We start from the raw sequence: 12,883 nt of genomic DNA on the forward strand, positions 1-12,883 counted from the left end.
ATCAATCAAGCATACTGTCCCATGATGCAGCCTCCCAGGAACGCCCGCTTCCTTTCAGTTGAGTCAAATAGCCCAGTACACTTCAACCGCCACCGTCTCAACGTTGTTCGCCCAGCCCGGAAACCTTGACTTGCCCCATACCGTGATGACATCGCCCAACTGCAGGTTCCGCACAAACTCACCATTCCCCGTGGCCCTACCGCGGCCCTGCGCCTCCAGCTCATCGGCCGCCGCCGACTCTGGGTCAATGTTATCGGTCCACCTCCAAGTGATCTCGTAATTGCTGACGCCCCGCGTGCAGGTACGGTTGCACTGGATCTTGTACTCCTCGTTCGCGTTCAGCTGGTGGACATATTTTCGTGTCTCGTTCCCCCACTGGCGATGGTCCTCCTCCGTGCGCGGGTACACCGGCCTCAGATGGTCGGTGCGAAACGCATCCAGCTGCTCCCCTTCCTCGGCCTCGATCTTCTCCAGGCCGGCCTCGAACCACGTCCACGAGCCCTTGAACGTGCCGTGGTTCTCGCGCTCCCCGCCCCAGCCCTGATCCGAGCTCCGCAACTTGAAGACGACCTTGCGCACGGGATGCGTCAGCGCCGGCGCCGTCCTGACAATCCTCTTCAGCTGCTGCGGCGATGCCTCGTGGGCGAGGGGCAGCGCAGGCGCGGGCTGTCTGCCCCACGTGTCGGCGTCGGCGATGGCGCTGCTCGCGAAGCCGACGGGCGGTGTCCGCAGCAGCAGCCTGTCCTCCAGAGTGTGGCTCGCGTGGCCGGCGGAGATGCGCACCTTGTTCTGGCCGGTGTAGTCCATGACCGTCTCGGAGCAGGGCCAGTACTCGGCGTGGTCGATGATCAAGTCGATGATCTCGGGGGGGAAGTTGGTGGCCTTGATGAGGAGAGCCTTGACGACCATGACATCAATGGCCTCGGGGTGGCCTGACACAGGGGCCAGCTCGTTCTCATAGGACGCTTCAGACATGCCGAGGCCGAGGGTGCCCTGGAAGAGGCTGTCAATGTGGGTGGATTGCATGAACTGGCGGGCGACGAGGACCCGGGTGCAGTAGGCACAGCGTCTCTGGGGACGACAGCGTCTGCCTGGCGTATGGGCGAAGTGGTTGCCGGTGTGAGTAAAGTGGAATACGGTAGCGGTGCCGATGAGGATGGCGAGCAGCGTAGGATACGCAGCGAGAATGAACATGGAAGTGTGGGAAGTGGCCAAGATGACCAAGATGAAGCTGAGAGAGAGCAAGAATGTTTAGGAAGTAAGGATGCTGAGAGGTGAGCTTCTGGAGGCAGCCGTATATTCACCCCTCAGTCACACTCAGTCATGCGTGTGACATTGCTGCACTTGCTCTTGCTCTTACTCATCTCAGTCGGCACAAATGCGGGGCAGAAAGACGCGGCAGGGACCACCCGTCTCAGGGTCTCTGGATGACGTCAGCAGCACTTGAAGAGGCAAGAGCAGCGATAAGCACCTGCCTCTGCGTCGCCTCTTCCTTATCGTCACGTGAAATAGCATCATCGGCCAAAAGCTCCGAGCTCGCTTTCTCTCAGCGGCGGAATCTGAACCTCAGCTCCAAAAGGCATCCCGCGCGATGCTCGTCTTGGAAAGATGAACTGCGCTGACAAACCGGCCGGATAGGCCTTTTTCTTTTACATGTGTTGGCTAGACCTCTTTGATTTCTGCGTCCATCCAACACACAAGGCACCGTCATGACGCTTCAGAAACTCGTCCCCTTGGCCATTCGCCCGCTGCGTTCTTCTCTCCAGTCGACATCGAGGGCCGTCGTGACGACCTCGCGACCTGCGACCTTGAACCTTCGCCAGCCCGCCCAGCATGCGCGATGCTTCACCTCGAAACCCCCGAAGGCCGCCGCCGGCGAAGCTTCGAACCCGGCCATGGCCTTTCCCTGCCTCGACGCCCTAGAGACCCGGTCCGCGACCCTGCGAGCGAGCTTTGAGTCGAGCGGGCCCGAACCCTCCTACACATCTGGTGCGACGCAGACATATCACTGCCAGGAGCCTCTTGTCCTCGACTGGGGCGGCATGCTGCCCGAATTCAAGATTGCCTACGAGACGTGGGGCGAGATGAACGCCGACAAGTCCAACGTCATCCTCCTACACACAGGCCTTTCGGCCTCCTCCCACGCCCACTCGACCGAGGCCAACCCGGCGCCGGGCTGGTGGGAGAAGTTCATCGGCCCCGGCGGCCCCCTCGACACGGACAAGTACCACGTCATCTGCACAAACGTCATCGGCGGCTGCTACGGCTCGACGGGCCCCAGCAGCACCGACCCCGCCGACGGCCAGCACTACGCCACGCGCTTCCCCATCCTGACCATGGAGGACATGGTGCGCGCCCAGTTCCGCCTCCTCGACAGCCTCGGCGTCAAGAGCCTCTACGCGAGCGTCGGCTCCAGCATGGGCGGCATGCAGTCCCTCGCCGCCGGCGTCCTCTTCCCCGACCGCGTCCGTCGCATCGTCTCCATCAGCGGCTGCGCGCGGAGCCACCCCTACAGCATCGCCATGCGCCACACCCAGCGTCAGGTCCTCATGATGGACCCCAACTGGAAGCGCGGCTACTACTACGGCGACCTGCCGCCCCACGCCGGCATGAAGCTCGCCCGCGGCATCGCCACAGTCACCTACCGCTCTGGCCCCGAGTGGGAGCAGCGCTTCGGCCGCCGGAGGGCCGACCCCAGCAAGCCCCCGGCCCTGTGCCCCGACTTTCTCGTCGAGACCTACCTCGACCACGCCGGCGAAAAGTTCTGCCTGACCTACGACCCCAACAGCCTTCTCTACGTCAGCAAGGCCATGGACCTCTTCGACCTCGGCCGCGACAACCAGCGCGCAACCCGGGCCCGCCGCGCCGCCCGCGAGAGGGACCTCGCCTCCGGCATCGCCCCGGCCGCCACAGACATGGCCTGCAGCCTGACGCTGCCCGAGAAGCCGTACGAGGAGCAGCCCGAGTCGTCTTCGTCTTCTTCTTCTTCCTCCTCGGGCGGCGCCGCCGACGCCGCCACCGAGCACGCCGAGGTCTCCTCGCGACCGCCCGAGGACCTCATCGCCGGCCTCGCCACGCTGCGCGACACGCCGACGCTCGTCATGGGCGTCGCCAGCGACATCCTCTTCCCTGCCTGGCAGCAGCGCGAGGTGGCCGAGGCGCTGAAGCTCGCCGGCAACCGCAACGTCGCCCACTACGAGCTCAGCGAGGAGATGAGCATGTTCGGCCACGACACGTTCCTGCTCGACCTCAAGAACATTGGCGGCAACCTGAAGAACTTCCTCGGCTGACGGTGACCCACGTCTCGGGCCAGCGCCTGCACTGCATCATCTTAGGGATCGGGCTGCATGTGCGATTGGCGAGTGACGCTGGAAAGACGCCGTGTTCACTGGGATACCTGCGAGAGGATCCGTGCCATCTCAGCAACGGACGCTGAGATCACATGTTTATGTGAATGTGACCACATAGGCCACAACAGTCTTTTTCCATGGCTAGAAATCAAGTCAGTCAGACTGGGGTGAATAACTAGCGAAATGAATTGAATTCGTGTGTACAGTATCTAGTAAAACCATGATGAAAAATCCTCCTGACACCCTCTGCCGAAAGTAGTTCGCTACGCTCAAGAATTAACACTGCATTATAAAATCGTATGTAAGTCCTGGGATTTCGAGTGACGAGTTCCCAGAGGTTATATCTTCTTCGTAATAACACCCATGTACAGCGCAAGGAAGCACCAAGACGTCGGCTCCGGACGCATAATCGACACCAAGTACGAGACACAGCATGACATTCATAGTCAAGTGGTCTCTGTGAGCTCCGGCCCTAAAACAGCGGCTCCCTCGCCGTGTATACCATGTTCAGCAGCCCACAGGCCCCGTCCGTCCTGGTGCTGCTGATCTCGGCCACGCCCACTGGGTTCTCATAACAGCCGAGGCACCCGACTGTGCTCTGCTTCCTGTCCGTCGCTCGTGTCCAGCCGGGGCCGCCGTCAGGGTTTTTGGCGAAGCTGGCCCATGACCGCAGCATGTACCGGCTCAACGCCTTCTGTTCCTCCGTCGAGGGGGCGTTCTTGTCGTATATGCCATACGTTCCGAACACGATGGGGATTTCCGAAGCGTGATACGCGCCGATGTTGTCGATGCCGTATTCCGGGAGCACGAGAGGGGCTTGGGTGTTTGGAAACGTAGCATTGAAGTAGTATCGCCAGGTAGGGTTGTCAGCTCTGACGGACGCTTTTGTCACGAGAGCCGCGGGCTGGAGTAGTCTGCCATGTCAGCTTGATGGATTCTCCATATGGGTAAAGGGAGGGCGGGAGGAGGGAGATGCGCCAATGGCTGGCGGCGGGCTTGGTCGAGGCTGTGGTTTGTCAACTTACACAAGTATACAGCACATCTGTGAGAGCTCTCGACAGAAGGTTGAATAGAACCAGTGTCACTCCTCGAGACACAGGAGCAAGGAATCTATTGAGTACCGACCCTAGTACATTCCCCAGAGCCTCTTCGACAAGGCCGATTGCGGCCGCGTCGCTTGGGAGGTCGCGCAGCTGTTTCACGAACGGCTGCACGAAGAGGGATCCTTCAAGGCCGTTTGAGCCCAACAGTATAGGTACGGGGGCCGCCTCGCCGGATTCCCGTGCCTTCAAGAGCGGCGTGGGCTTCTGCGTGACGCCATCGTTGATGGGAGGGAACGGTAGAGAAAGATTTCTGACAATGGCTTTGATCTTGAAAGGGTCGGCTGCCTGGACACAGGCCAGTTCGCTGTAGGCTTTGTTGCAGCCGAGAGCGTTGACAAGATTCTCCCAGCTCACCTCGCCGTTACCGGGTGGGGCCGGACTGACACTGGCCTGCCCGCTCTGGAGAATAGCGGCTCGGTAGGGCAGAGGGTGTGGTGGCGATGTGACGAGCCTGTCGACGGAAGAGGCCCCTGAGCTCTCGCCAAAAATTGTCACCTTGTCAGGATCGCCTCCAAAGGCCCGGATATTCCGCTGCACCCAGTCTAAGCTAAGCCGCTGGTCCATAAAGCCGACATTGTTGTCCCCAACATCAATCTCTGGTGAGTTGGAGAAGCCAAACACTGTAACGTCATCAGTCGTGAGGCAGAGACAAGAGAAACGCCCACGAACCATTAGTTCTGTAGTTTGCAGCTACCACAATGACATCCTCATAGGCTGCGAAGAAGGAGCCGTCGTAGGCAGGCTGGCCCGCATTGCCGAACTTGAGACTACCTCCGTAGATCCAAAATAGCACAGCCTTGTCTTGGGTCGGCGTATCCGGAACATAGACGTTGAGATAGAGGCAATCTTCGCTCTCTTCTGCGTCATCAACGAGTATACTAGGGTCTGGCAACGTCGAGGTCAGTCATCATGACATGGAGCTCTGGCGAGGAGACTCACCCGCATGCTCAATACACTTTGCGCTCCACTGGGTCGTGCTCAACGTCTTCGAAGACGACGGCACAGGCTCAGGCGGTTCGAATCTCCTCGGCGGCGAAATGGCAAAGGGTACTCCAAGAAACTTGTTGACCTTGGCGTCGGCATATGCGATCTGAGTCGTGATACCGACGAGGGTGCCCTGGCCCAATGTTACGCTTGGACCGTATTGTGCGCTGCGTGATGCGAGGCCAGCGAGTGCCAACCCGGGCAAGGCGCAACTCCAAAGTCCGGAGAGCTTCATGATGGCCCCGGGTGAAATTCAAAAGCTGAGAGATGCTCTGAGGGCAGATCTGACCTGATGGAGACTATTTCTTTAAATCATCTCGCTGAACGCATGACGTCTTATAGCACTGGGAGCACGAACGCCATGGAATTGTAATGACAGTCAGACATTGTTTGATTTCCCCCTATCCGCCCTCAGTATTCAAGGGAAAAGCAACGAACGAGCTGGGCGTTGTGCCCCCAACCTGTGCGTCTCGCCAGTCAGAGACAGTTCCATGCGGGTGGTTTCCGAGGCCCAAGAAAGGCAGCAAGGGGCCCCGCACTTGCCAAGCCCCTAGCCCCCGCGTTGCTCGAGATCGACCACCGATGCTCCAGTCCGCGGCTCACACCCTGTCGTAGAACCCGAGGCCGTTGAGTGCATGGCCAGTTGGCTAATCGTGTGAGGTCTAGCGTCGTGTACGGCTGAGCGACCATGGCCTGTTGGGTTTAGCCATGATGGTTTATCGACAGACCGAACAGACCTAGGGACAAAATGGTGCCGAGCCTCCGCACCTTCGGCTGTGGGCTGGCTGCAGCTTCCTGCTGATGACGGCACATCTCCCATCCCGGGTGGAGCAGGAACGCTCAGGTATTCTCGGAAGGTACGGGATCGGCAGGTGCGACACGGACGACCAGTTGCCAGACCTCAACTTCGAAGGCAGCTGCGACTGACAACTGCCTCTCATCCCCCTGACGGCAATCCAAACAGAACAAAGACATGCCGGGTCCTGACAGAATTCATCAGCAGTCGGCAATCTGCTCTGGTCATCCAAACCTCAGAGGATTCGCCGCCCAACGACATGCGATCCGTGTTTCGTGCTCGGAAGGAAAGGAGGTGAGAGACCATACCAGGGCAGCCATTCATCGGCAGGCACATCTTTCTCACACAGGTCCCCACGCAGCTGGCGAGCGTCTCGTGCATGTCAGGTATGTCCAACTTGAGGGTATTGCGCTGCTCTCAGCTACTGTCTCCCTCGCACGCCAATCGTGCACAAAATCCATCAGAAGCTGACAGTCTGACAATCAGACTTGTCGATATAGGAAGGTAAAGCTTCCCACACAACACAACTGAAGCCCCTTTACGCACGCCTCCTACTCACCGCCCCACACTGCATGCCCTCTACTCACCTACCTTACCTACCTTGGATGGCCGGCGTAGCAGCAGTGTGGTTCTGGGCTGACTTCTCAGGTTCGATGCGATGCCGTGAGTCGAGGTGTGCCCTGCACCAATTGTGTGGCCTTCAAAATAGATTGCCAAATGCAGGGCTCAAAACAGCCTGCACAACAACTAAACACTCAACGAGCCCTTCAGATACAGGTCTCGACACCGCCTTCTCGTGGCTGTCACACTCCTGGCCTGGGGCTTGGAGACGCAACCTCACAAAAACATGGGGACCCTGTCGCTATGGCGGTCGATAGTTACGTCAATCTCATCCTGCAGCCGAAGTCAGATTGTGCGGCCATCACCGACGCCGGACGAGTGGCCTTCCTTGGGGAGTCCTCCGGCGTATCTCTGCTTACCCGTCAGAGCTTGCAGGGTGCAGTGCATTACCCGATGCCTCGGCCTGCAGCAGGGCCAAGCAAAGATCCTCACGACATTGAGAACCGTGTCTTGCAGCAGAGGGGTGCCTTCCTTATACCACCGCGGCAGATCTGCGATGAACTCATCGACTCTTATTTTGCGTGGATACACCCTGTCGTGCCCATCATCAACCAGACGCACTTCAGGCGACAGTACCGAGACCCGCTGGCCCCCCCATCCATGCTCTTACTCCAGTCCATATTCCTTGCGAGCACGCACGTCTGTGACAACATGACGCTGCGGGATGCCGACGGTTCGACGAAAACCATGGCCTTGACCTTTTACAAGCGAGCCAAGGCGTTTTACGACGCAAATCACGAGACCGACCGCGTCGCCATCATCCAGTCCATGATCTTGATAGGGTGGTACTGGGGCGGCCGGGAGGACGTCCTTGAAGAGACATTTGACTGGACGCGTGCCGCCATTATTGTAGCCCAGGGGACGGGGATGCACCGTTCCGTCGCGCGGTCTCTCCTCAGTACCACCGACAAGAGGCTCTGGAAGCGCATTTGGTGGACCCTCTTCACGCGTGACCGGCTCCTGGCCCTTACGCTAGGCCGGCCGATGCTCATCAACCTCGCCGACTCGGACGTTGAGATGATCCGTGACGAGGACTTCAACGAGGATGAGCCGGGTCGTGCCAGCAAAGTGCCGCCGAATCCAGCGCACGTGCAGTTCTTTCTTCGATACGTAGCACTCTGCGAGATCCTGGGCGAGATCCTGTCGCGGCAATGCTCGATGTGGGCGCAGACTCGCTTCAAGGAACTGGACATGGATGACGTCCTGTTCCACGAGTCAGCTCTAGCGCGCTGGCACGGAGAATGTCCGGCCATCGTCAGCCTTGATAGCCCAGAGCGGGATCACTTTTGGGCAGCTGTCCTGCATTCAAAGTATTACACGACGTTGTGCCTGCTGCACAGGAGTCGGCTGTCGGCCGTCCGTGACCAGTTCCCGGCGGCGCTTGTGCCGTCGCGCAGGGCGGCTGTCGAGGCGGCAGCCATGATCACGGGCATCATTCAGGGGTTTTCGACACACGGCCAGCTCCGACGATGCCCGTCGTTCATCATCTATAGCTTGCTCACAGCGTTTGTCATCCATCGGTACCAGGACTTGTTCATCTCGTCGACCTCGCCGCAGGCCGTGCACAGCAAACCCCGAGACTACTGGTCTGCGCTGCTTGAGATATCGAGAACATGGCCGTTGGGTGGGTTGGTAAACTCGATGCTGAGAAGTGTCGCTGAGAGTTGGGAGTCTGGCAAACGCGTGTCGCATTCCAACACGCCCTTGCTTTCTTTCGTGGGGGACATGATGGGCGCGGAGCCACACGATGAAAGGCATGTTCAGGATGGCCTGGCGGCGGCGGCGGCGGCGGCCATTGATACAGTGGAAGCAAACAGGCAGTATCCTGACCTACCTCCACTGCTCATCGGCCGAGAAGTAAGCGATTGGTGCGTTCTCAACTGGGTTGCACAGTTGCCAAGGACTGGTGTACTGACAGATGGCAGGTTGCAGTTTTTCGGCGTCGACCACTAGGACATGAGATGATTGATGGCAGCACGGGATATCTTACTGGGAACTTTGTCCTCGTGGATTCAGGTTGAACTATAGAAAAGGGAAGGAAGCATCTTGGTTCACGTGATGCAGACAGGCGCATGGGTGTGTCCAGTAGAGAGAGCCCTTAGTCAGCAAACACATGGCAATGTCTGGTCGCCCATCGCGACCCGACCCACTATTTTGTGCCAGCTCCTCGTCCCTGACTTTATTGCCTGAAAGAAGCACGAGCAGAAGGCGCCTCAGTGAAGCTAAAGCTAAGGCCTACAAAGAAATTACAGGCACAGCATCCAACACCATACACACCCCCAACAAGAAACACACCAACATTGACTCGTCCTCATCAACGGACCCCTTGCACAAGTCGATTCAGAGCAACCAAATCAGAGCAACCAAATCCGAGTGTCGGCCTTGACTGCGCTCGCCCTCAATGGCGCCCCTCATCCTGCACAATGTTCCCGACGACGAGCTCTATGTTGGCGATGATGGCGTGAAGAGGCCATATGCCATGGTCTTCCCACAGTATGTTTTCATTGCCCACCAGTGCGTCTTCTAGGATGCAACATGTGACTGATATCTGCTACCTCCCCCTCCACAGACAAGATGGCCTTCCTGGCGTCCGATCCCGACGAGGCGTCGCAGAAACTGGCTCCTTTGGCCGCTCCACACGACGCTCTCGCTCTCGAACAGGCACGCCCGCGCGCCGCGAGAACCCGACCCTCGCTGCCGCCGACAAGCTCTTCGGCAGCTGGGTCTCCAACAATGCTGCGGCAAATACCAGCGCCAACACATCTGCACCCGCCGGCAACCTGCTGGGCAACGCGCCGCAGCGCAAAACGAGCAGCCAGCACCTCCAACAAGACGACGCCGCCGCCGCCTCGGGCGCATCCTCGACCCAGCGCCTGCTCAAGTCAGAGCCCACAGAAGTCATCCTCCGCGGCTACCGCTCCTCCGCCCAGCAGTACGCCGCCATCAACCACTACGAGCACCTCGCCGGCCTCATCTGCGAGGACTACCCCCGCGAGCCGCCCCCTGAGCAGCGCCGCTACAAGGGCGACCTCCGAGACCCGGCCTTCACGCGCCGCCGCGCGCTGACGCCCGAGGAGCGCGCCAAGGTCAACAGGGCCGATGGCGGCGAGCACTGGGTCAAGGTCACCTTTGAGAGCCTCGAGGCTGCCGACGCCGCCCTCTTCTCGAGCCCCCAGACCATCCAGGGCTGCCAGGTCTTTGCCGAGCTCTACCGCGGCTTCCCGCCACACAAGGACGAGGCCATCCTCGACGCCGACAGCCTCGTCGCCTCGATCGACGAGCACCACCGCTCCCAGTCCGTGCCCGGCCCCGGCTTCGGCGCCTTTGGCACGAGCGCCCGCCGCCGCCCCGGCGCCCCCCAGCGCACCCACAGCGACCTCTCGCCGCCGGGCTCCCACGCCTCCTCCCAGACCCTCGACACGGCCACCCTCTCCCAGCGCTCCGCCACGGCCTCCTCAGGCACCCTGCCCCTGACGACGACAACGACGACACCGGCCGCCTCGTCCTCGGGCTCCGCCGCCGCCGCCGCCGCCGCCACCATCGACCCCAAGGACGCCCTCTTCTGCACCCACATCCCGACGGCCCGCAAGGTGACGCTGAAGCCCGTCGAGCAGGCCATCCTGCCGTCGCAGAGCTTCACCGCCAAGCTCCTCGCCGCCGTGCCCTTTCTCATGTGGTTCGTCGGCGGCTTCGGCGCCATGATCGGCAACGAGGTCCCGCGCAGGGACGACGGCGACTTTGACTATGACCGCGCGAGCCTCTACTGGAAGTTCATCTGGTGGCTCGACGCCACGTTTGGCCTCTTTGGCGGCGAGATTGTCAGCGCCGTGGACAAGGATGACTGATGTGGGTGGCTCAAATCTTGGCAGGAAGGACGGACGGAAGGGGTAGCGAGAAGGCCTTGGAAGACGGGGCAGGTTTTTGTCTTCTCTTCGGACTGGGCGACACTTTCGCAAACGACATACGGCGGCGTTAGCGCTGCCCCCTTTTTTTCCCCCGGGACACGCAGCAGGGCGTTTCAAGATGCGGGGTTGTTTGCAAACACACAGCAGAGGAGGCACGCACGCCCCGGGGGAAAGAGGCAAATCATGTATGAAAAGGCTGTACAAAATACCCTCCTCGCCCTTGCGGGTGGTGGGGATCACGTCCGTGAACGGACGTCTCTAGATAAATGTCTTTGGGCCGGGGGGGTATAAAAACTAATGAAAGCCACACTGCAAATATGCATCCACCGTCCTCTCTCTCTCTCTCTCTCTCTGTGCCCGATTTCTTACTCGCTTCTCTCATCCGAGTTGACGCTCCATCGCCTGGCGCGCCCTCGCTCACCGTCGTCATCCTTGACTCCATCCTCTAGCGTCTCCGCGGCTTGGACTCCGCCACTCTCCGCCATGTCTTCGCTCGCATGAGTCTCTCTTGCAGGCGCACCGTCTCTCCGTAGCTCCTCGTCGTCGTGCTCCTCGTGTTCCTCGTGTTCCTCGTCGTGCTCTTCTTCCACGGCAGCCTCGAGCCTCTGGACGACAAGATGGCCGAGACCCGCATCTGCCATGCCGACGACGCCCAGTGTATCATCGTAAGTCACATTGGTAGGGTCGCGACGGATAGGCTGGGGACTGAACGGTCGGGCCCCCCTCGGCCGGTTGAAGCCGGAATTCGAGAAGACGCTGGCCGTTTCGGCCTCGTCGCCGCCGGGCGACACCGTCGCGGCCCCGATCAGGCTCTGATAGCGCTCTGCATCGTCCACAAGCAGGCTGTCGCTCCGGCCGTGGCCTCCACCACCCGCCGCCGTTGTTCGCGCCGCGTCGCCCCCTGAGGCGTCAGCAAGGATGCTCCGCGGCGGCAGGATGCTGAAGAGCTTGGCAGGGTCCGCCGATGACCCGCCGCCGCCGCCGCCGCCAATGCCGCCATCATCCTGTGCTTCGCTCGCAAACAAGTCACGGCCGCGTTCGAGCAAATCTTCGAGACCGCCGCCGGTCCAGCCCTTTCGAGCGAGTGACTCGAAAATGTCCACCTCGGCGCGCACGAGCGAGCAACTGGCATCGACGATCTTGCCGCTCGTGTCCTGGGATTCCCGCAGCAGCGTGCGAGCGTGATCGCCGTGGAGAGAGGTCAGACCGTCGAGCTTGGTGGTGAGGTCGACAAGGTGGGCGCGGAAGCCGTTGACGTCGCGTCGACGCTGGCGATGGAGCTTGAGTCCCTCCTTCTCGAGGCGGCGGATTTCCTTGCTCTTGTCGCGGATGTTGGCGGCGTAGCTCTCGTCTTCGTCCTCGACGACCTGACGCCACTTGTCGAGCTCGTGGAGGAGGGGCACCTCGAAGCTGCGGTAGACAGTCTCCGAGAGGATATGGTGGTGGTTAGCGACGAGATGGTGGACGCCGGAGGCGGAGAGCAGCGTGTCGGCGGTGCAGGCCGAGGAGGCGGCGGCGTGGAACGAGTTGGAGAGGGAGGCGCCCTGGGGTGTCGGGCAGAGGGGTTCGGCACGGGCTTCTTTGAGGCGGGCGCAGGACTCGAGCGCCGAGCCAAAGGCAGAGGCGGCAGTCGACAAGGAAGCGAGGGCGAGGCGGTAGGATTTGGCCGTCGCTAGGAGGTCGGCATACGCGGTTTGGGAGGCATCGAGGTCGGCCTTGGACAGCACGGCATGGGACGGCCTCGGAGGTGGCGGCAGCGGCAGGTTGTAGGCAGAAAGAGGATTCGCCGTCGACGCAAGAGAGAAGCTTGGTGATCCTGGCACTGGCGGCAGCTGTGACGGTGTCGGCGAGGCGGCGCGGTTGTCGGGTGCTGGGGCGGACATAGAGGGCGGCATTTTGGGTGTAGATCCCCGCGGGACTTTGTTTACTTGACGAGACAACAAGCAAAGCAGTGGGGGGGGGGGGGGGTTGTCCACGTCAACAAAGCTAGGATGAAAAGACCGACCTGGAAGCAAACACCATGACTAGGGGGGAGTAGAAAACGATTGCACGGATGCGAGGTCTGTTGTTGGACGGGAGATGAGGGGGGATTCAGCGTATTGCAAGAGAAGGAGACAGAGTGCC

General features: G+C 60.5%; 6 protein-coding genes across 6 annotated transcripts; 3 read left to right on the forward strand and 3 right to left on the reverse strand.

The window, feature by feature from the left end:
- Nucleotides 1-5: 5 nt before the first annotated feature.
- VDAG_02674 (uncharacterized protein) lies at nt 6-1,194 on the reverse strand (the record flags this gene model as incomplete). The annotated part of the gene is made up of 2 exons (XM_009653327.1): nt 6-51; nt 80-1,194. The coding sequence occupies 2 exons, from the start codon at nt 1,192-1,194 to the stop codon at nt 6-8; spliced, it is 1,161 nt and encodes a 386-aa protein (XP_009651622.1).
- A 515-nt stretch (nt 1,195-1,709) lies between these two features.
- On the forward strand, nt 1,710-3,290 carry VDAG_02675 (homoserine O-acetyltransferase; the record flags this gene model as incomplete). The annotated part of the gene is made up of 1 exon (XM_009653328.1): nt 1,710-3,290. One exon carries the CDS (start codon nt 1,710-1,712, stop codon nt 3,288-3,290), a length of 1,581 nt encoding a protein of 526 aa, XP_009651623.1.
- A 532-nt stretch (nt 3,291-3,822) lies between these two features.
- Nucleotides 3,823-5,672, reverse strand: VDAG_02676 (cholinesterase; the record flags this gene model as incomplete). The annotated part of the gene is made up of 4 exons (XM_009653329.1): nt 3,823-4,254; nt 4,376-5,073; nt 5,123-5,338; nt 5,393-5,672. 4 exons carry the CDS (start codon nt 5,670-5,672, stop codon nt 3,823-3,825), a joined length of 1,626 nt encoding a protein of 541 aa, XP_009651624.1.
- Nucleotides 5,673-6,950: 1,278 nt separating this feature from the next.
- Nucleotides 6,951-8,807, forward strand: VDAG_02677 (cutinase transcription factor 1 alpha; the record flags this gene model as incomplete). Its single annotated transcript, XM_009653330.1, has 1 exon — nt 6,951-8,807. The coding sequence occupies one exon, from the start codon at nt 6,951-6,953 to the stop codon at nt 8,805-8,807; it is 1,857 nt and encodes a 618-aa protein (XP_009651625.1).
- A 448-nt stretch (nt 8,808-9,255) lies between these two features.
- On the forward strand, nt 9,256-10,699 carry VDAG_02678 (uncharacterized protein; the record flags this gene model as incomplete). The annotated part of the gene is made up of 2 exons (XM_009653331.1): nt 9,256-9,347; nt 9,424-10,699. The coding sequence occupies 2 exons, from the start codon at nt 9,256-9,258 to the stop codon at nt 10,697-10,699; spliced, it is 1,368 nt and encodes a 455-aa protein (XP_009651626.1).
- Nucleotides 10,700-10,946: 247 nt separating this feature from the next.
- On the reverse strand, nt 10,947-12,642 carry VDAG_02679 (uncharacterized protein; the record flags this gene model as incomplete). Its single annotated transcript, XM_009653332.1, has 1 exon — nt 10,947-12,642. One exon carries the CDS (start codon nt 12,640-12,642, stop codon nt 11,125-11,127), a length of 1,518 nt encoding a protein of 505 aa, XP_009651627.1. The 3' UTR covers nt 10,947-11,124.
- Nucleotides 12,643-12,883: the final 241 nt, after the last annotated feature.

This window comes from Verticillium dahliae, genomic scaffold (assembly GCF_000150675.1).
Source record: "Verticillium dahliae VdLs.17 supercont1.4 genomic scaffold, whole genome shotgun sequence".
Taxonomy (NCBI): Eukaryota; Fungi; Ascomycota; class Sordariomycetes; order Glomerellales; family Plectosphaerellaceae; genus Verticillium; species Verticillium dahliae.